At 43.9% G+C, this 24,142-nt stretch overlaps 1 protein-coding gene across 3 annotated transcripts in view; it reads left to right on the top strand.

Annotated features, from left to right (window-relative positions):
* Positions 1–1,581: 1,581 nt before the first annotated feature.
* LOC122928572 (beta-2-glycoprotein 1-like) overlaps positions 1,582–24,142 on the top strand; it is a 95,188-nt gene continuing 72,627 nt past the window's right edge. For all 3 annotated transcript variants that reach the window (XM_044281546.1, XM_044281544.1, XM_044281545.1), the window contains exon 1: positions 1,582–1,726. In XM_044281546.1, coding sequence (XP_044137481.1) covers positions 1,639–1,726 — 88 coding nt within the window. In that variant the 5' untranslated portion in view covers positions 1,582–1,638. The remainder of the gene's footprint in view (positions 1,727–24,142) is intronic.

The raw sequence follows: 24,142 nt of genomic DNA, 5'->3' as shown, positions 1-24,142 counted from the left end.
CAAAATTCGGTACGAACCCGAACTATACAGTTCGGGTTCGCTCATCCCTATTTATAACCCATCTTGTCCCTTGGATAAAAAAAATATATCCCACAGGACGATCCCTTTAAGACTCACTGCAAAATTGGAAGTACCGCTGAGGGGGCCATTTTACGGTTGTCACTTACTTCTACTAAATTGCAAAATCTCATTAAAGTAATGAACTGAAACCCGACTCGAACCTTGAAAACAATGAAACAATGAAGAGTATTTTTTGTCAATATTTCATCAACTGACTGCCTGAGTGTCATAAAACATTTTGACCATCCACAAGCCAATTATTATTCTCATGTGGAGATACAAACCCATAAGGGAATAGCTGATGGCATCGGAGGAGACTTATGGATTTGTGCATCCATGCAGAGAGATAGAAATTGTATCAGTGTTTTAAAATAAATGGAGATTTAAAGTAATCTCTTGTCCAGGACCCATATTTCTGTCCCAAGTCAACTGGTTCCAGTGTTCTAAACTACTCAGGTTCCCTTGGAGTCTGATCTGATATTTCTCACACTTTGATAGAATTACCTTTCTTAGCTTTACCATTAGAAATGTTTTACCCTTCATTGACATCCTTCATCTTTAGACATATTATGAAGTTGAATGGCAACTTAGGCACTTCTGTTACCACCTCAACCCTGGACCCCTGTGCAGATAAACTGGTAGCTTGTCTGGCACTTTAGTCATTTTATTCAACTAACTGATCTGAAGACTCAAGCACTTGCTTGGTTTGTGTTGTGGTTAAGTCTGCCATAGGACATATGAATATCATGGAGGGATGTCCCTCACTGTCCTCTCTATGAGCCAGAGTGGAGTTCTGATAATAAGCATATGCTCTTGCTCTGGCGGACTTAAGCCATCCATGTATATAAATTACCTTTGTTGATTGGTGCATGTAATACTATAGTTCTCCAGTAGTAGCCGCTGTAGGGGAAATGAGACATTCACTGAAATTTTTCCCACCTATATCAGCTGTTTGATGGGAGTGGTCTCATGTTTCTCAGAATAAAGGGGTTATTTGCCATGAGACAACCCTTTAAAGAGAAGAGACAAGCCAAAAATAAATCTACAGTTAGTGTTATTTACAGCTTTCTTTAGTATAGCCAAGTTCCATAGTTCAAATGGAGGAGGTGTGGTAGATGCCATGCTCAGAAATGAACACTTTAGTGTGATATGCTATATACTGCCAAGAGTCTGAATGATGTTCTCACCTCTATTTTGTCAGGAAAAAGTTTGACACAAAAAATGAGTACAGTATTTTGTATGTAAATATCATTGACAATTGTCTGCCTAACACATAGTTTAAAATCTCATGCGATCATACATTGCTGGCATTGAGAAATAGATCTCTGATTCAATCATTTTCTTTTTTTCCTGCCGGACATGAGACTGTTTTTAGGTAATTATTTATTTGTTCTTAAACTAACATCGTGGGAGAGGTCAAAGACCAAGCCGAGGGAGGAGCCCACCGCAGTCAACATGGCCTTTGACATAGATTTTGTTCTTTTCTATACTAGTTACTGGTTAATCAGTAACACTGCTAATTTATAAAGAAGATGAGGACGTGCAGAATATGATACAGTAGAGGGGGACAATATTTGGATGTTGACATTTCAAAAAATGGCTTGGAAAATATATTTCATACTTGTTTTCATACCTATCATTTTCCATTGTGTCATAGGAGATCAAGGTATAGTATCGTTGGCTACTTATTAATGTTGTTTACTGATTTATGAAATGCTGTTCTTTTTGGTTCTTTATTGCATCTTATATTTGGGTTCCATAACCCAAAGTTATATCATCTGCTCTAGGCATGCAAGATTACCTAGTAAGGCTAGTATGGACATTTATCTTCTAAATTGAAGGATATGTGTACGTTTATCTGTTAATGTCATGGGACATGTCAGAAAATAGCCTCTGTGGGGGTTGTCGGCTTGCTCATTGTATTCTCACTGATTTTAATCTCAACACTGTCATCATAGTAACCAAGAGATGCCATTAGGCACAGGACCCCCTTTCATTCTACCTCAAGAACACTATCAACGTTCACTTGTAAAAGGGTCTTGTTGACTTTATAAAGATAGAGATGCTCATGCCTTTTTTATTCCGTTTTTCTGGGCTACATAGAACTCCACACACTACATTCGTACCCTTTTAAAGGACATTTGTATCCATGAAACTGGCTGACCCGTTGCATGTGCACTTGGCAGCTGAAGGCATTTGTGTTGGTCCCAAGTTCACATATGCCCGTATTGCTGAGAAATGTTTTAATATGTGCAAAATAATATGTACAAAAGTGCCTCTAGGAGCAACGTGGGAATTGCCAGTATGCCTAGAGACTCTGCTCTCTCTGCAACTACAGCGCCCTCTGCACTTTGACTAATAGGGCCAGACAGTGTAAATATGATCATACCTGGCCCTGTCATCAAAGTACAGAGGGTGTGACAGTTACAGAAAAATGCAGAGCCTCTAGGAGTAATGGCAACTCCTCTTTTGCTCCTATAGGCTCATTTGCATATATTGAAACTTCATTTTTCTCAGAAATGCGGGCACATAGGAACATGGAACCAACACAGATGTCTTCAGCTGCCAAGTGCACATGCAACAGGTTAGCCAGTTCCATAGGTACAAATCCATTGGCAGATGCCCTTTAAGCCACTGAACCATTCAGAGTGTGTGTGTCATGGTGGGGAGTGGGGGAAACCCCCCACCGTATAATGGAAACTGTTACTAGGCCAGACAACAATTAAGGGAGCAGGCCACAACCTACAGCCGCCCTAATCCTGATCCTGATCTCCTGACTGCATGAGCAAACCCTGTAGGTGGGAGGGCTCATGCACTGGAACTTGGATCCTGCTGACCCTGACGGTCCATGGCATAGGGGTCAGGAATAGGAGACAACCGGTTCCTCAGGGACTCCGGAGTCTCCAGCTGCCTAGTAACAGGTGGAAGGGAAATGACCATATGCAGCATCTGGATCGGCAGGTAAGAACACCGGAAAACTCACTTACCTGCCGTTGCCAACAGGACATGGTACAAACAACACCACACACATTAATCCAGCATACCTGATACTGCCTGGGCCCCATACAGCAAGGTGCATGGCAGCCCCAGGCAGCACTGCATCAAGACATATAGTTAACTCCTCCGGGAAACCAGCCCCCTTTCGGAGGTATCAACATACAGGGTAACATATAGCATACATGCAGGGGCCAACACCAACAACAGCCCAGACATGCAACAACCAACAAAATGCTACACACACCCAGAACATAAACCCACACCACACACACAACAAGTGAGGGTAAGGTACAAGGTGGGTACAAAAGGGAGGACAATTTATGTCCCATAAGGTGGCCCTCAAGGACTGGGCTGGAACACCCAGGCAAGGAGCAAAGCTCCAACACCAAGCAAGGCTGTAGTACAACTGTACCCAGCCAGCAAGCCACAGGTTTATATCAGGCTTGCGGCCACACCCAGGAAACACCTTAATCCCCACTAGCCAGAAGATTAACCCCTTGCTCACCAAACAGCAGAAAGGCACACCTTAAAGGGGAAGTGCATGTGCAAACCACAAACTACATGTTGCCCCTGGCAACGCGTCACGGTCAAACACCAATATGACTGTGACAGTGTGGTTAACTGGGTAATATCCTTTATGGGCACAGAAATGGCTACCATTAGTGGTTGACAATAAATATGAGCAAACCAGTTGGGGGATCAGGTCATCTCACATATAAATTTTTTTTGTTTTTGTTTAAAAAAACCATATAAATCAGCCTAGAGAACAAAATATTAGGGCTAAATTTGTTTATTAGCTCCACACACACACACACACAGCTCAATTATTTATTTTATTTATAGATTTATTTTTTGGGGGGTTATTGAATATAATTAAAGAAGGATATAGGTGATTTGTACACCAATACACAGGGTAAAGCAACAATTTTCCTGTGAGTGTTAACGTGAAATTGAGCATCAGGCCTCGATCATCCATTTAAGTTTATTCTACATTCACTCGATTGGAATTCACTTTGGTTGGTAATTTTTTGGGTGGGTTCCATTTAATTAAACAGTATATAGGTAATCAGTATACCAATACACAGGGTAGCACACAAAATAATATGTGAGTGATAACATATTTAGATCTAAATCTATTTCTGTTTATTTCTGTTTCCACACATTACCAATGACATTTTTTGGGGGGGTTGTTCAAATTGATAAAACCTGCAAATATGTAAGGCCCAAAATGCTATGGAAGGGTTCCAAACAAATTAACTAGACCTAGAATGTGAGTAGTAGCAACACCAGCTATCTGGCCACAAGTAGTAGTAGTGGTAGCAGTTGTAGGCCGTAGTTGTCCCTGCTTGCTTCAGAAAGAAGCAACAGCCTCGTTGAGAAGAAGGAAGATGAGATTGTGGATGGATTAGTCCTCCTCTCATTTGCAGCAGGATGATGTGGCATTGACTTTGGAGTCTGACACCTTGCCGTGAAGCAAGGGGTCACAGCGTCTCTCCTGCTCCTCCTCCTTGCAGCCCCAGAGAAGGCTTTCAGTGGAGTCTTCAATGCCCCTTCCTACTGGAGCATCTTCATCTTTCCTAAGAAGTGGCAAGAAAACCCAATCACGCCCTTTGGCAGATAGTCAGGAGAGTCCTCATCGTTTGGGCTGCCCTGAGGAGGAGGTTTAGGAAAGGGCTGCGGACCCCATGTATAGCTGTGTTGATGGTTAGGCTTGAGCGAATCGAACTTCGGATTATAGTTCAGGTCGATTTATGCAAACACTTTGTTTGAATGCTGTAAGGAGACCTGTATTACTGTGGATTGCTATTTTAAAATGTTTTTAAAGATGCAGAATTGATTAGCGAATTCATTCACTGAAGTCTTGCTTAACTTCGGCTAAAACAAATTTTGCCTCCATGGAGGCAATACATTTTAATGCTGTATGGAGACAGGTCTCTGTACAGCATTAAAACAAAGTGTTTGAATAAATCGACTTTGGACCTATGATCCGAAGCTCAATTCGCTCAACACTAGTTTTGGTAGTAGTGGCACCTCTAGGGATGGCATTGGCGGTGGTGGCAGTGACAGTAGCAGTCAGGCAAAATCAAGACGAGCGGAGGGGGTCCCTGGAGCCCACCATGATATTTCAGAGTCTGATAAAAGTGGCAAGGAGAGAGAGGACTCCGATGACGAATGTGTGCTGGATAGAACCTGGGAGTCGGATGGTGATACGTGCGCCCTATTAGCCGTTCTTCATTGATTTTACATTGTTTAACATTTTTTTGGGGGGGGTTTATTAATAGGAAAAAAAAGGGAAAAATATATGTCATAATTGGATTTCAGCTGTGAAGTTACATTGTACTACAGCCATTTATGGGGTGTATTAATAGGATAGATACGTACATCCTATTAGCCGTCCCGTGTTGCTTTTACACTGTTAATTTTTTTTTGGGGGTGTGTATTAAAAGAAAAAAAAGGGAAAAATATATGTCATGAGTGCCGTTCGGCGGTGAAGTTACATTATACTATAGCCATTTATGTGGTGTATTCAAAGGAAATATACGTACGTCCCATTAGCTGTTCTGCGGTGAATTGTGATTGTTATATTTCTTATTTGGGGGTGTAGAAATAGGAAATAGAATATATCTTAATTGCCATTCTGCAGTGAATTGTGATTATCAGAAAAAAAAAAATATATGCCTTAATTGCTGTTCAACGGTGAAGTAACATTGTACTACAGCCATTTACGTGGTAGAATAAGGAAATATATGTACGTCCCATTAGCCGTTCGTCGGTGAATTGTGATTGTTATATTTATTTTTTTGGGGTGTAGAAATAAGGGGAAAAAAAAGAAAAAATATATGTTATAATTGGCATTCAGCAGTGAAGTTACAATGTACTAGAGCCACTTATGTGGTATAGAAAAATAAAATATAAGTATGTCCCTTTATCCGTTCTCCGGTAAATTGTGATTGTTATATTTCTTTTTTTGTGGTGTAGTTATAGGAAAAAGAATATGTCTTAATTGACCTTCTGCAGTGAATTGTAATTATAATTTTATTTTTTTGGGGGGGTGGGAATTTATTTTTCAGAAAATTTTTTTTTTATATATATATATATATATATATATATATATAAAGATGAAAAAAGTCGGACTGCACTCCTGAGTAGTAAAAAGTGGAAAACTTTTATTCACCCATATTTTGGCAAACTTGTTTGCCACAATGTGGGTGAATAAAAGTTTTCCACTTTTTACTACTCAGGAGTGCAGTCCGATTTTTTTCATCTTTATACTTATTGGGTATTGCCGCTACCTCTTGTTGGACCTTGCACCCATACCTTGGATGGTGCTCCCGCTGGACTTTCTTTTATATATATATATATATATATATATATATATATATATATCTTAATTGCCATTCAGTTATGAAGTAACATTGTACTACAGCCTTTTTGGGGGGGTATTATTTTAATTTTAATGTAATTCTTTTATTATACAGTATGTGTGACAGACAGGTGACAGGCCCCTCAAAGGGAACGGGCAGTGGGCAAAATGTTTGTCGCAGTCAGCAGCTACTTTCCAGCCAAAATCTGGAGGAGACATCCGCCGCTTACTCTGGTAGGTTGGCAAGTAGTGATGATGAGAGTCTCGTTGGAGCAGGTGTTGGGAGTAGTCAGGCACCTCGCCCTGAGACCATTGAGGGGAATATCAGTGAGGTGCAGACAGTAGCGGATGATGATGATGATGTAGCCGATCGCAATTGGAAGCTGGATGAAGAAGGGGCTTAATCATAATAATCAGGAGAAGAGGGTGGCAGCTTGCGAGTGAGGCAGCGGCTGAGACAATAGGGTGGCAGCAGTGAGAGGTCGGGAGCCAAATGTGCCCGGTCTAGGAGCCTACCGGGCCAGAAAGTAGCGGTGCAGAGGTTCACAGAGGCAGCAGTAGCAGGCAATAAGCATGAAGTGTTTGGGGGAAAATGCCATACTCGGCGGTGTGGCAATTTTTTGTTGCGCAAATGTCCCAATGCATGCTCACTTGCTTGCGTAGTGACAGCCAATTTGTGGCCATTCGGCAGAGGGATGACTACTGGCTCTCCACCATGTTAGACCCTCTCTACCGGTCGAAAATATGGGCCTTCTTTACACCCGCTGAGAGGAAGGACAAACTGAACTACTATTGAGACATCCCATGGAGTCAGTTGGCCGCAGTGTATGTGCGCCATCGGCCATCCTCACGCAAGTCTGATCGGGAGCCCTCCTCACTCACGTTCCACTGCCATGGCTTCTGGGTGTGTGTGGGGGGTATAAGAGAATACCTGCTCCATAAGTAGCAACTTAAGTCTAGAGTCATTGATGAGCAGTTTTCTTCACCCACCTACTGAAGAAACGACTCACCAGCAGCAGCAGCTAGACATAGAGCAGAACCTGAACCAGCAGGTTGTGGTATAGTTGGAGTGCACCCTGCCACCCCACATTGAAGATCCCCTAAACTACTGGGCAGCCAAACTCGATTTGTGGCCGCAACTGGCAGAGTTTGCCCTGGAGAAGCTTTCCTGCCCTGCCAGCAGTGTTGCATCAGAGCGGGTGTTTAGTGTGGCGGGGGCCATAGTTACCCCAAGGAAAACTCATTTTTCCACTGAAAATGTGGAGAAACTGACCATTGAAGAAGAATCAGGCATGGATTAGCCAGGATTTTCAAACACAAGTGCCTGATGCATCAGATTAGATCATCCATGGTGCCACACCAACACTTTTACAAAAGAGATCGGTTTCTTCAGGCTACCTGCTTCAGCTACTATTCTGATGCTTCCATCCATCTGATGCCACACCTGCTGCCAGGTTCTCCTACTACCACCCACTATCTTCAGTTGGCAGTGGTATTGCCCCCCACCTCCCCACTTTGTCACTGGGTCACACTGTGGTCTCATCATGCTGCTGCCTCCTCACCACATTGTGGTCTCCTCATGCTGCTGCTACCTCAACACTATGTCACTTCTCTACTCTGTAGTCTCCTCATGCTGCTGCCACTTCAACACTATGTCACTGGGCCACTTTGTGGTCTCTTCATGCTGCTGCCACATTACTACTCTGTGGACTCCTCATGCTGCTGCCACATCACCACTCTGTGGTCTACTCATGGTGCTTCCACCTCAACACTATGTCACTGGGCCACTCTGTGGTCTCCTCATGCTGCTGCCACTTTACCACTCTGTGGTCTCCTCATACTGCTGCCACATCACTACTATGTGGTCTCCATATGCTGCAGCTACCTCAATACTACGTTACTGGGTCACTCTGTGGTCTCCTCATGCTGCTGCCACTTCACCACTCTGTGGTCTCCTCATGGTGCTGCCAACTCAACACTATGTCACTGGGCCACTCTGTGGTCTCCTCATGCTGCTGCCACTTTACCACTCTGTGGTCTCCTCATGCTGCTGCCAACTCAACTCTACAGTATGTCACTGGGCCACTCTGTGGTCTCCTCATGCTGCTTCCACCTCACCACTCTATCATTTGGCCACTCTGTGGACTTCTTATGCTGTTCTCACCCTCCCCACTCCATGACTGGGCCACTATTTTGCCTTTTTGGTCTGGTTGACATCATCATTTATTTGACCCTTATTCTGATCTGTCAGAAGGAAGGGAAGATGAGATGCACAACGGATCCTATCTATGTAGCAGCTGTAAGGCCTGTATGACATGGTCCCTATTTTCAATCAGAATTGGCTTATGATTTAGTAGCCAAAAGCAGGAGTTGGTACAAAACAAAGAACACATACAAATATTTGCAAACATGCAAATTTGCGTGTCATCCCTGTTTTGGATCCACTCCTGTTTTTCTTGGACTTTAGCAGTACTGAAGGATTACTGACCAAATGCTGACCGAGTGAAGGTGGATGCTCAACAGACAGTATCCGTTTTTTTGTTTGTTATTGTTCTGACGGATCAGAGGAAGGGCAAAATAATTAGTGACATCAAAACAAACTTACTGCTGACTTCCTCTCCACTCTGTCAGAGGGGCTCTACTTGTTTAAGCGTTTAATAGAACAGGTTCTGTAGACTTCTATGTGGAATCAGCTGTAAAAGGAGTGCGCTTCTTCTTAACAATTACATCGACCTGTAAGGCCGAGTTCACACTTGAGTTATTTGATCAGTTTTGGCCCATAACTGCCCAAATAAGTGACATGTGCAGTGATTCTAACAGCAACACCTGTCATGACTCACAGTATTATTTCACAACCACAGCAGACTCCTTATACTTGTTACTGCAAGGCACAGTGTTCTACACCCCTATGCAGTCTCTCTGCAGCTAGGAAATAGCTTTTTTTAACCCGATTCTCCACGAATAAATTCGGATGGAACCGAATCTATTCGGAAAATTCGGCAAACCGACGGGATGGAATGTTTGAAAAAAATTCTCTTATCTCTAGTGAAAATGTTTGGCCAAACTAGGCTTCATCACAGCTGACCATCATGGTTAGACAACTCTGTTATGATTGAACACACGTTACAAGGTTTATGTGAGGCCAAAACCCCACACACATGCAGTGGCCAATGATTACACAGTTTTACAAGTAAAACTGAGATACAACCATTAAAATCTACACAATGTGTGCCCCTGGCCTTAGTGACACCACAATCTGTGTCCCTAAGTCTTCATGATCCTTAAGCTCTGAACAACTACCACTTCTTTCAACTGCTAGTTCAGAAAATCTCAGTTTAATATTACATCAGACATGCACTGAATACCCTTCATGTTCTGTATCATCGACGGTTCCTACAGGGCAGTTGTTACAGGGCAGATGAAGTTTCATGTAGAAATACACAGTATCATCTTAATGCAACTGAGGTTAGAAACTGGATTCTTTTCTTCTAGGACTTTTTCTCCTTGGATCCCACACGATATACAATAATCTGTATACAATATCAACCTCTGGAGTTTTCCTCAGAAATATGAACAAACTAATTTAACTATGTAAATGAAGGCTTGTGGGAAAAGTGTGTTCTGCTGATAACAGCTCTAGAAGCTTCCAGTTACAGCCAATATGCAGGAAAACCTCTGTAGGGCACTTTGTAGTTACGGCTCCCATGTATGACCCCTTACTTCCAGTATTAACTCTTCGAATGTTACTTCATTCTCATAGAGTAACATTAACTATGTTAAGGTCCTTATACAAATTAATTTAACACTGGTGTTTTTTATTTATTTATCAATAAAAAAAACACCAGAACAAATGCAACTGGATTTTTTTTTTGACAGTTGGGTTTTTGGTACAATTGTGTGGCATTTCTTCTGGTGTTTTTTGCACGCAGTGGCAGATTTACTAACAGTGTCTCACTTTACCCTGTCTAAGAATACGACAAAAAAAAAAAAATGTAACACAGATAAAGGCGGCTCTCCACTGGTTTTTCTGGTAGCAGGTGCTCTTGTCCAAATTGACTCACCGTCGTCAATAAAAAGTGGATTTAAAATTATATAGAAATAGTGGACAGGCACTCTATTTATGGGTTCATGAAAAGGCAGTTTTATTTATAAAAACAATATATCAATAAAAAAAGATATCTATAGAGTCTAAATATAGCAGCAATTAATATTAGTTAGTTAGTGAATATAGCAGCAATAAATAACAATAACAATATAGCAGCAGTTAATGGATGGCACTTGATGAATAAGAGCAATGTTCATATAGTTGCAATAAAGGTTTTTTATATAATCTCCCCTTGTATAGACCACTGATTAGTGGAGCAATGTTGCAACAATGTTCTTAATGACAATCTTCTTAGTAGCTAAAAATGTCTTCTTATCTTTCTTTTCTATATCGTGCAGATAATCCAGTTTAGCTTATAAAGTCTCTATTATATGTATTCAATATTTCACTCACGATTAAGCTGTTTCTCTGGTGCGGCGTCCCGCTCCTGTTTTGAAAAACAGACTGACCTTTTGTGATTCGGATCCTTCAGTTTCAGCTTGTTCAGTGGTCGGCGTGCCACATGCTATGGCGGCGTATCTCTTAGTTGTTAGTTCGCCCCTTCAATGTTCAGGTCGCCTCTTGACCCCTTTGTTTCAGCTGTCAGGACTCCGCTTTGTAAGTAACAGGTCAGTTTCGTGAGTGTCTTGAATTTAGTTCTTCTTAGAGCGCTCCAGTGATGTAAATCTGTTCAAAGTATGCTCTTTCAATCAGACATGTTTCGGAGCTCAACTCGCTCCTTCCTCAATGATCTAGCATACCTCACATCCTGTCTTCTTTTTATCCTATACCGATCCATCAGAAAACCAGGAGTCTGATCCGGAATTGTCCCTTTGCGTTATATAACTTCCAATTTTTTGTTATAGAAATATTTGAGCACCGCTGCTTATAAATAGGGATGAGCGAACTCGAACTGTATAGTTCGGGTTCGTACCGAATTTTGGGGTGTCCGTGACACGGACCCGAACCCGGACATTTTCGTAAAAGTCCGGGTTCGGGTTCGGTGTTCGTCGCTTTCTTCGCGCTTTTGTGACGCTTTCTTGGCGCTTTTTGAAAGGCTGCAAAGCAGCCAATCAACAAGCGTCATACTACTTGCCCCAAGAGGCCATCACAGCCATGCCTACTATTGGCATGGCTGTGATTGGCCAGAGCACCATGTGACCCAGCCTCTATTTAAGCTGGAGTCACATAGCGCCGCCCGTCACTCTGCTCTGATTAGCGTAGGGAGAGGTTGCGGCTGCGACAGTAGGGCGAGATTAGGCAGATTAACTCCTCCAAAGGACTTGATTAACTGATCGATCTGCAGCTGTGGATCATTGAGCTGCTGATCCTCAATTGCTCACTGTTTTTAGGCTGCACAGACCGTTTGTCAGTCTCATTTTTCTAGGGGTGATCGGCGGCCATTTTGTGTCTTGTGGTGCGCCAGCACAAGCTGCGACCAAGTGCATTTAACCCTCAATGGTGTGGTTGTTTTTTGGCTAAAGCCTACATCAGGGTGAAGCTGTCACACCAAGTGCATTTAACCAGCAATAGTCTGTTCATTTTTTGGCCATATACAAAATCAGGGGCAAGCTGCGCCTGTCACCAAGTGCATTTAACCCTCAATGGTGTGGTTGTTTTTTGGCTAAAGCCTACATCAGGGTGAAGCTGTCACACCAAGTGCATTTAACCAGCAATAGTCTGTTCATTTTTTGGCCATATACAAAATCAGGGGCAAGCTGCGCCTGTCACCAAGTGCATTTAACCCTCAATGGTGTGGTTGTTTTTTGGCTAAAGCCTACATCAGGGTGAAGCTGTCACACCAAGTGCATTTAACCAGCAATAGTCTGTTCATTTTTTGGCCATATACAAAATCAGGGGCAAGCTGCGCCTGTCACCAAGTGCATTTAACCCTCAATGGTGTGGTTGTTTTTTGGCTAAAGCCTACATCAGGGTGAAGCTGTCACACCAAGTGCATTTAACCAGCAATAGTCTGTTCATTTTTTGGCCATATCCCAGTCTAATTCTGTCACTAAATCCATACCGGTCACCCAGCGCCTAAATACTAGGCCTCAAATTTATATCCAGCTAAATCTGTCCCTAGTGCTGTAGCTGGGCGAGTTATTTAGTGTCCGTTCAAGCACATTTCTTGTTCTGGGTTGAAATACAATTCCCAATTTAGCAATTTCATAATTTAGTGGTTCCTGCTATATCAGAGCTCTTTGAAATCTATCCCAAAAAGGGTATATAATATTGAAGGTGCACATAGGGTCATTCAGAGTAACTTCACACACACCCGCTACTGTGTATTTCCAAGTCTAATTCTGTCACTAAATCCATACCGGTGACCCAGCGCCTAAATACTAGGCCTCAAATTTAATTCCCTCTAAATCTCTCGTTACCCACCGCTGTACTGTTGTTGCTGGGCAAGATATTTAGTGTCCGTCAAAGCACATTTTTTGTTCTGGGTTGAAGTACAATTCCCAATTTAGCAATTTCATAATTTAGTGGTTTCTGCTATATCAGAGCTATTTGAAATCTATCCCAAAAAGGGTATATAATATTGAAGGTGCACATAGGGTCATTCAGAATAACTTCACACACACCCGCTACTGTGTATTTCCAAGTCTAATTCTGTCACTAAACCCATACCTGTCACCCAGCGCCTAAATACTAGGCCTCAAATTTAAATCCCTCTAAATCTCTCGTTACCGTTGTCCTGTTGTAGCTGGGAAAGTTATTTAGTGCCCGTCAAAGCACATTTTTTGTTCTGGGTTGAAGTACAATTCCCAATTTAGCAATTTCATAATTTAGTGGTTCCTGCTATATCAGAGCTATTTGAAATCTATCCCAAAAAGGGTATATAATATTGAAGGTGCACATAGGGTCATTCAGAATAACTTCACACACACCCGCTACTGTGTATTTCCAAGTCTAATTCTGTCACTAAATCCATACCGGTGACCCAGCGCCTAAATACTAGGCCTCAAATTTAATTCCCTCTAAATCTCTCGTTACCCACCGCTGTACTGTTGTTGCTGGGCAAGATATTTAGTGTCCGTCAAAGCACATTTTTTGTTCTGGGTTGAAGTACAATTCCCAATTTAGCAATTTCATAATTTAGTGGTTTCTGCTATATCAGAGCTATTTGAAATCTATCCCTAAAAGGGTATATAATATTGAAGGTGCACATAGGGTCATTCAGAATAACTTCACACACACCCGCTACTGTGTATTTCCAAGTCTAATTCTGTCACTAAACCCATACCTGTCACCCAGCGCCTAAATACTAGGCCTCAAATTTATATCCAGCTAAATCTGTCCCTAGTGCTGTAGCTGGGCGAGTTATTTAGTGTCCGTTCAAGCACATTTCTTGTTCTGGGTTGAAATACAATTCTCAATTTAGCAATTTCATAATTTAGTGGTTCCTGCTATATCAGAGCTCTTTGAAATCTATCCCAAAAAGGGTATATAATATTGAAGGTGCACATAGGGTCATTCAGAGTAACTTCACACACACCCGCTACTGTGTATTTCCAAGTCTAATTCTGTCACTAAATCCATACCGGTGACCCAGCGCCTAAATACTAGGCCTCAAATTTAATTCCCTCTAAATCTCTCGTTACCCACCGCTGTACTGTTGTTGCTGGGCAAGATATTTAGTGTCCGTCAAAGCACATTTTTTGTTCTGGGTTGAAGTACAATTCCCAATTTAGCAATTTCATAATTTAGTGGTTTCTGCTATATCAGAGCTATTTGAAATCTATCCCAAAAAGGGTATATAATATTGAAGGTGCACATAGGGTCATTCAGAATAACTTCACACACACGCTTCTGTGCATTTCCAAGTCTAATTCTGTCACTAAATCCATACCGGTGACCCAGCGCCTAAATACTAGGCCTCAAATTTAATTCCCTCTAAATCTCTCGTTACCCACCGCTGTACTGTTGTTGCTGGGCAAGATATTTAGTGTCCGTCAAAGCACATTTTTTGTTCTGGGTTGAAGTACAATTCCCAATTTAGCAATTTCATAATTTAGTGGTTTCTGCTATATCAGAGCTATTTGAAATCTATCCCTAAAAGGGTATATAATATTGAAGGTGCACATAGGGTCATTCAGAATAACTTCACACACACCCGCTACTGTGTATTTCCAAGTCTAATTCTGTCACTAAATCCATACCGGTGACCCAGCGCCTAAATACTAGGCCTCAAATTTAATTCCCTCTAAATCTCTCGTTACCCACCGGTGTACTGTTGTTGCTGGGCAAGATATTTAGTGTCCGTCAAAGCACATTTTTTGTTCTGGGTTGAAGTACAATTCCCAATTTAGCAATTTCATAATTTAGTGGTTTCTGCTATATCAGAGCTATTTGAAATCTATCCCTAAAAGGGTATATAATATTGAAGGTGCACATAGGGTCATTCAGAATAACTTCACACACACGCTTCTGTGCATTTCCAAGTCTAATTCTGTCACTAAATCCATACCGGTGACCCAGCGCCTAAATACTAGGCCTCAAATTTAATTCCCTCTAAATCTCTCGTTACCCACCGCTGTACTGTTGTTGCTGGGCAAGATATTTAGTGTCCGTCAAAGCACATTTTTTGTTCTGGGTTGAAGTACAATTCCCAATTTAGCAATTTCATAATTTAGTGGTTTCTGCTATATCAGAGCTATTTGAAATCTATCCCTAAAAGGGTATATAATATTGAAGGTGCACATAGGGTCATTCAGAATAACTTCACACACACCCGCTACTGTGTATTTCCAAGTCTAATTCTGTCACTAAATCCATACCGGTGACCCAGCGCCTAAATACTAGGCCTCAAATTTAATTCCCTCTAAATCTCTCGTTACCCACCGGTGTACTGTTGTTGCTGGGCAAGATATTTAGTGTCCGTCAAAGCACATTTTTTGTTCTGGGTTGAAGTACAATTCCCAATTTAGCAATTTCATAATTTAGTGGTTTCTGCTATATCAGAGCTATTTGAAATCTATCCCTAAAAGGGTATATAATATTGAAGGTGCACATAGGGTCATTCAGAATAACTTCACACACACGCTTCTGTGCATTTCCAAGTCTAATTCTGTCACTAAATCCATACCGGTGACCCAGCGCCTAAATACTAGGCCTCAAATTTAAATCCCTCTAAATCTCTCGTTACCCACCACTGTACTGTTGTTGCTGGGCAAGATATTTAGTGTCCGTCAAAGCACATTTTTTGTTCTGGGTTGAAGTACAATTCCCAATTTAGCAATTTCATAATTTAGTGGTTTCTGCTATATCAGAGCTATTTGAAATCTATCCCTAAAAGGGTATATAATATTGAAGGTGCACATAGGGTCATTCAGAATAACTTCACACACACGCTTCTGTGCATTTCCAAGTCTAATTCTGTCACTAAATCCATACCGGTGACCCAGCGCCTAAATACTAGGCCTCAAATTTAAATCCCTCTAAATCTCTCGTTACCCACCGCTGTACTGTTGTTGCTGGGCAAGATATTTAGTGTCCGTCAAAGCACATTTTTTGTTCTGGGTTGAAGTACAATTCCCAATTTAGCAATTTCATAATTTAGTGGTTTCTGCTATATCAGAGCTATTTGAAATCTATCCCTAAAAGGGTATATAATATTGAAGGTGCACATAGGGTCATTCAGAATAACTTCACACACACGCTTCTGTGCATTTCCAAGTCTAATTCTGTCACTAAATCCATACCGGTGACCCAGCGCCTAAATACTAGGCCTCAAATTTAAATCCCTCTAAATCTCTCGTTACCCACCGCTGTACTGTTGTTGCTGGGCAAGATATTTAGTGTCCGTCAAAGCACATTTTTTGTTCTGGGTTGAAGTACAATTCCCAATTTAGCAATTTCATAATTTAGTGGTTCCTGCTATATCAGAGCTATTTGAAATCTATCCCAAAAAGGGTATATAATATTGAAGGTGCACATTGGGTCATTCAGAATAACTTCACACACACCCGCTACTGTGTATTTTCAAGTCTAATTCTGTCACTAAACCCATACCTGTCACCCAGCGCCTAAATACTAGGCCTCAAATTTAAATCCCTCTAAATCTCTCGTTACCCACCGCTGTACTGTTGTTGCTGGGCAAGATATTTAGTGTCCGTCAAAGCACATTTTTTGTTCTGGGTTGAAGTACAATTCCCAATTTAGCAATTTCATAATTTAGTGGTTTCTGCTATATCAGAGCTATTTGAAATCTATCCCTAAAAGGGTATATAATATTGAAGGTGCACATAGGGTCATTCAGAATAACTTCACACACACGCTTCTGTGCATTTCCAAGTCTAATTCTGTCACTAAATCCATACCGGTCACCCAGCGCCTAAATACTAGGCCTCAAATTTATATCCCGCTGAATTTGAATACAATACATTGGGCCAAATAATATATTTGTTGTTGTGGTGAACCATAACAATGAGAAAAACATCTAGTAAGGGACGCGGACGTGGACATGGTCGTGGTGGTGTTAGTGGACCCTCTGGTGCTGGGAGAGGACGTGGCCGTTCTGCCACATCCACACGTCCTAGTGTACCAACTACCTCAGGTCCCAGTAGCCGCCAGAATTTACAGCGATATATGGTGGGGCCCAATGCCGTTCTAAGGATGGTAAGGCCTGAGCAGGTACAGGCATTAGTCAATTGGGTGGCCGACAGTGGATCCAGCACGTTCACATTATCTCCCACCCAGTCTTCTGCAGAAAGCGCACAGATGGCGCCTGAAAACCAACCCCATCAGTCTGTCACATCACCCCCATGCATACCAGGGAAACTGTCTCAGCCTCAAGTTATGCAGCAGTCTCTTATGCTGTTTGAAGACTCCGCTGGCAGGGTTTCCCAAGGGCATCCACCTAGCCCTTCCCCAGCGGTGAAAGACATAGAATGCACTGACGCACAACCACTTATGTTTCCTGATGATGAGGACATGGGAATACCACCTCAGCATGTCTCTGATGATGACGAAACACAGGTGCCAACTGCTGCGTCTTTCTGCAGTGTGCAGACTGAACAGGAGGTCAGGGATCAAGACTGGGTGGAAGACGATGCAGGGGACGATGAGGTCCTAGACCCCACATGGAATGAAGGTCGTGCCACTGACTTTCACAGTTCGGAGGAAGAGGCAGTGGTGAGACCGAGCCAACAGCGTAGCAAAAGAGGGAGCAGTGGGCAAAAGCAGAACACCCGCCGCCAAGAGACTCCGCCTGCTACTGACCGCCGCCATCTGGGACCGAGCACCCCAAAGGCAGCTTCAAGGAGTTCCCTGGCATGGCACTTCTTCAAACAATGTGCTGACGACAAGACCCGAGTGGTTTGCACGCTGTGCCATCAGAGCCTGAAGCGAGGCATTAACGTTCTGAACCTGAGCACAACCTGCATGACCAGGCACCTGCATGCAAAGCATGAACTGCAGTGGAGTAAACACCTTAAAACCAAGGAAGTCACTCAGGCTCCCCCTGCTACCTCTTCTGCTGCTGCCGCCTCGGCCTATTCTGCTGCTGCCGCCTCGGCCTCTTCCTCCGCCTCTGGAGGAACGTTGGCACCTGCCGCCCAGCAAACAGGGGATGTACCACCAACACCACCACCACCACCTCCGTCACCAAGCGTCTCAACCATGTCACACGCCAGCGTTCAGCTCTCCATCTCACAAACATTTGATAGAAAGCGTAAATTCCCACCTAGCCACCCTCGATCCCTGGCCCTGAATGCCAGCATTTCTAAACTACTGGCCTATGAAATGCTGTCATTTAGGCTGGTGGACACAGACAGCTTCAAACAGCTCATGTCGCTTGCTGTCCCACAGTATGTTGTTCCCAGCCGGCACTACTTCTCCAAGAGAGCCGTGCCTTCCCTGCACAACCAAGTATCCCATAAAATCAAGTGTGCACTGCGCAACGCCATCTGTAGCAAGGTCCACCTAACCACAGATACGTGGACCAGTAAGCACGGCCAGGGACGCTATATCTCCCTAACTGCACACTGGGTAAATGTAGTGGCAGCTGGGCCCCAGGCGGAGAGCTGTTTGGCGCACGTCCTGCCGCCGCCAAGGATCGCAGGGCAACATTCTTTGCCTCCTGTTGCCACCTCCTCCTTCTCGGCTTCCTCCTCCTCTTCTTCCACCTGCTCATCCAGTCAGCCACACACCTTCACCACCAACTTCAGCACAGCCCGGGGTAAACGTCAGCAGGCCATTCTGAAACTCATATGTTTGGGGGACAGGCCCCACACCGCACAGGAGTTGTGGCGGGGTATTGAACAACAGACCGACGAGTGGTTGCTGCCGGTGAGCCTCAAGCCCGGCCTGGTGGTGTGTGATAATGGGCGAAATCTCGTTGCAGCTCTGGGACTAGCCAATTTGACGCACATCCCTTGCTTGGCGCATGTGCTGAATTTGGTGGTGCAGAAGTTCATTCACAACTACCCCGACATGTCAGAGCTGCTGCATAAAGTGCGGGCCGTCTGTTCGCGCTTCCGGCGTTCACATCCTGCCGCTGCTCGCCTGTCTGCGCTACAGCGTAACTTCGGCCTTCCCGCTCACCGCCTCATATGCGACGTGCCCACCAGGTGGAACTCCACCTTGCACATGCTGGACAGACTGTGCGAGCAGCAGCAGGCCATAGTGGAGTTTCAGCTGCAGCACGCACGGGTCAGTCGCACTACAGAACAGCACCACTTCACCACCAATGACTGGGCCTCCATGCGAGACCTGTGTGCCCTGTTGCGCTGTTTCGAGTACTCCACCAACATGGCCAGTGGCGATGACACCGTTATCAGCGTTACAATACCACTTCTATGTCTCCTTGAGAAAACACTTAGGGCGATGATGGAACAGGAGGTGGCCCAGGAGGAGGAGGAGGAGGATGAGGAAGAGGGGTCATTTTTAGCACTTTCAGGCCAGTCTCTTCGAAGTGACTCAGAGGGAGGTTTTTTGCAACAGCAGAGGCCAGGTACAAATGTGGCCAGCCAGGGCCCACTACTGGAGGACGAGGAGGACGAGGATGAGGAGGAGGTGGAGGAGGATGAGGATGAAGCATGGTCACAGCGGGGTGGCACCCAACGCAGCTCGGGTCCATCACTGGTGCGTGGCTGGGGGGAAAGGCAGGACGATGACGATACGCCTCCCACAGAGGACAGCTTGTCCTTACCCCTGGGCAGCCTGGCACACATGAGCGACTACATGCTGCAGTGCCTGCGCAACGACAGCAGAGTTGCCCACATTTTAACCTGTGCGGACTACTGGGTTGCCACCCTGCTGGATCCACGCTACAAAGACAATGTGCCCACCTTACTTCCTGCACTGGAGCGTGATAGGAAGATGCGCGAGTACAAGCGCACGTTGGTAGACGCGCTACTGAGAGCATTCCCAAATGTCACAGGGGAACAAGTGGAAGCCCAAGGCCAAGGCAGAGGAGGAGCAAGAGGTCGCCAAGGCAGCTGTGTCACGGCCAGCTCCTCTGAGGGCAGGGTTAGCATGGCAGAGATGTGGAAAACTTTTGTCAACACGCCACAGCTAACTGCACCACCACCTGATACGCAACGTGTTAGCAGGAGGCAACATTTCACTAACATGGTGGAACAGTACGTGTGCACACCCCTCCACGTACTGACTGATGGTTCGGCCCCATTCAACTTCTGGGTCTCTAAATTGTCCACGTGGCCAGAGCTAGCCTTTTATGCCTTGGAGGTGCTGGCCTGCCCGGCAGCCAGCGTTTTGTCTGAACGTGTATTCAGCACGGCAGGGGGCGTCATTACAGACAAACGCAGCCGCCTGTCTACAGCCAATGTGGACAAGCTGACGTTCATAAAAATGAACCAGGCATGGATCCCACAGGACCTGTCCGTCCCTTGTCCAGATTAGACATTAACTACCTCCCCATAACCATATATTATTGGACTCCAGGGCACTTCCTCATTCAATCCTATTTTTATTTTCATTTTACCATTATATTGCGATGCTACCCAAAGTTGAATGAACCTCTCCTCTGCCTGTGTGCTAGGCCTAAATATATGCCAATGGACTGTTGCAGTGGTGGCTGACATGAAGCCTGATTCTCTGCTATGACATGCAGACTAATTCTCTGCTGACATGAAGCCAGATTGTCTGTTACGGGACCTCTCTCCTCTGCCTGGGTGCTGGGCCTAAATTTATGACCATGGACTGTTGCAGTGGTGGCTGACGTGAAGCCTGATTCTCTGCTATGACATGCAGACTGATTCTCTGCTGACATGAAGCCAGATCGTCTGTTACGGGACCTCTCTGCTCTGCCTGTGTGCTAGGCCTAAATATATGCCAATGGACTGTTGCAGTGGTGGGTGACGTGAAGCCTCATTCTCTGCTATGACATGCAGACTGATTCTCTGCTGACATGAAGCCAGATTGTCTGTTACGGGACCTCTCTGCTCTGCCTGTGTGCTAGGCCTAAATATATGCCAATGGACTGTTGCAGTGGTGGGTGACGTGAAGCCTCATTCTCTGCTATGACATGCAGACTGATTCTCTGCTGTCATGAAGCCAGATTGTCTGTTACGGGACCTCTCTGCTCTGCCTGTGTGCTAGGCCTAAATATATGCCAATGGACTGTTGCAGTGGTGGGTGACGTGAAGCCTCATTCTCTGCTATGACATGCAGACTGATTCTCTGCTGACATGAAGCCAGATTGTCTGTTACGGGACCTCTCTGCTCTGCCTGTGTGCTAGGCCTAAATATATGCCAATGGACTGTTGCAGTGGTGGGTGACGTGAAGCCTCATTCTCTGCTATGACATGCAGACTGATTCTCTGCTGTCATGAAGCCAGATTGTCTGTTACGGGACCTCTCTCCTCTGCCTGGGTGCTGGGCCTAAATTTATGACAATGGACTGTTGCAGTGGTGGCTGACGTGAAGCCTGATTCTCTGCTATGACATGCAGACTAATTCTCTGCTGACATGAAGCCAGATTGTCTGTTACGGGACCTCTCTCCTCTGCCTGGGTGCTGGGCCTAAATATATGCCAATGGACTGTTGCAGTGGTGGCTGACGTGAAGCCTCATTCTCTGCTATGACATGCAGACTAATTCTCTGCTGTCATGAAGCCAGATTGTCTGTTACGGGACCTCTCTGCTCTGCCTGTGTGCTAGGCCTAAATATATGCCAATGGACTGTTGCAGTGGTGGGTGACGTGAAGCCTCATTCTCTGCTATGACATGCAGACTGATTCTCTGCTGACATGAAGCCAGATTCTCTGTTACGGGACCTCTCTCCTCTGCCTGTGTGTGTGCTGGGCCTAAATATATGCCAATGGACTGTTGCAGTGGTGGCTGACGTGAAGCCTCATTCTCTGCTATGACATGCAGACTAATTCTCTGCTGACATGAAGACAGATTCTCTGTTACGGGACCTCCCTCCTCTGCCTGGGTGCTGGGCCTAAATATATGCCAATGGACTGTTGCAGTGGTGGCTGACGTGAAGCCTCATTCTCTGCTATGACATGCAGACTGATTCTCTGCTGACATGAAGCCAGATTCTCTGTTACGGGACCTCTCTCCTCTGCCTGTGTGTGTGCTGGGCCTAAATATATGCCAATGGACTGTTGCAGTGGTGGCTGACGTGAAGCCTCATTCTCTGCTATGACATGCAGACTGATTCTCTGCTGACATGAAGCCAGATTCTCTGTTACGGGACCTCTCTCCTCTGCCTGTGTGTGTGCTGGGCCTAAATATATGCCAATGGACTGTTGCAGTGGTGGCTGACGTGAAGCCTCATTCTCTGCTATGACATGCAGACTAATTCTCTGCTGACATGAAGACAGATTCTCTGTTACGGGACCTCCCTCCTCTGCCTGGGTGCTGGGCCTAAATATATGCCAATGGACTGTTGCAGTGGTGGCTGACGTGAAGCCTCATTCTCTGCTATGACATGCAGACTAATTCTCTGCTGACATGAAGACAGATTCTCTGTTACGGGACCTCTCTCCTCTGCCTGGGTGCCGGGGCCTAAATATCTGAGAATGGACTGTTCCAGTGGTGGGTGACGGGAAGCCAGATTCTCTGCTATGGAACCTCTCTCCAATTGATTTTGGTTAATTTTTATTTATTTAATTTTTATTTTAATTCATTTCCCTATCCACATTTGTTTGCAGGGGATTTACCTACATGTTGCTGCCTTTTGCAGCCCTCTAGCTCTTTCCTGGGCTGTTTTACAGCCTTTTTAGTGCCGAAAAGTTCGGGTCCCCATTGACTTCAATGGGGTTCGGGTTCGGGACGAAGTTCGGATCGGGTTCGGATCCCGAACCCGAACATTTCCGGGATGTTCGGCCGAACTTCTCGAACCCGAACATCCAGGTGTTCGCTCAACTCTACTTATAAATATTCTTATTTCTGAAAAGTTTTAAATATTCTTCAATTGCTTTAAAAGTACATTTGCAATAAATGTTAAAACCATACATAAAAAATATAAAAATATATATATCATTTCAATTGTAAAAATATATAAAAATATCCTAATGTAACATCCTGTTGTAAAAAAGCATAAAAGTGTATAGTTTTTCTCTGGGGGATATGTAGTTATTTGGGGGACCCCTCGTTGAGGGAAGACGGGGGCGCTGATATATAACAGAAACCACCGTCGTCCCTCAACCAGGGGCACCCCATTTTACAGGAAGCCAAAGATCTCGAGTTCAGCATTCAAACCATTTGGTTGGATAGAATCGAACTCAAAGATTCTTCGTGATTCCTGTCGAGACATCCTGGATACATGATCACCCCCCCTCCAGTGTCTACTTATTTTTTCAAATGCTATAAACATTAGACCTGAGGGGTTCTGGTTGTGATATTGTTTAAAATGTCTCGACAGGACATGTTTTTCATATCCTTTTTTTATATTTCCAATGTGCTCAGCTATTTTGGTTTTCAGAAATCTTTTAGTACGACCTATATATTGTTTCCCGCAAGGGCATTGGATCAGATATAATACATTATCAGAATTACATGTAAGTAAGTCATTTATTTCGATTTTAAAATTGTTTCGTATAGATTGTACCTCTAGTGTTTTTTTCGAAAAAGTGGTTTGTTTACAGTTTGAGCATCTACCACATCTGTAAAACCCTTTTAAATGATTCCACTGTTGTAGTATTCCTTTCTTTTTCTATTGTGGTTTGTTTTGTCGTTGGTGCTATTTTGCATCCTAGGTTTTGTGCTTTTGTATACACAAATTGTGGGTTTTTTGATATTAATGTACCTATAGTTTTATCTTCCAAAATGTGATGCCAAATTATCAGACGCTATTGGCATCACATTTTGGAAGATAAAACTATAGGTACATTAATATCAAAAAACCCACAATTTGTGTATACAAAAGCACAAAACCTAGGATGCAAAATAGCACCAACGACAAAACAAACCACAATAGAAAAAGAAAGGAATACTACAACAGTGGAATCATTTAAAAGGGTTTTACAGATGTGGTAGATGCTCAAACTGTAAACAAACCACTTTTTCGAAAAAAACACTAGAGGTACAATCTATACGAAACAATTTTAAAATCGAAATAAATGACTTACTTACATGTAATTCTGATAATGTATTATATCTGATCCAATGCCCTTGCGGGAAACAATATATAGGTCGTACTAAAAGATTTCTGAAAACCAG

Source organism: Bufo gargarizans, chromosome 2 (assembly GCF_014858855.1).
Source record: "Bufo gargarizans isolate SCDJY-AF-19 chromosome 2, ASM1485885v1, whole genome shotgun sequence".
In the NCBI taxonomy this organism is placed as follows: Eukaryota; Metazoa; Chordata; class Amphibia; order Anura; family Bufonidae; genus Bufo; species Bufo gargarizans.
The sequence above is the reverse complement of the archived record's forward strand: the minus strand, read 5'-3'. Positions and strand labels throughout refer to the sequence as shown.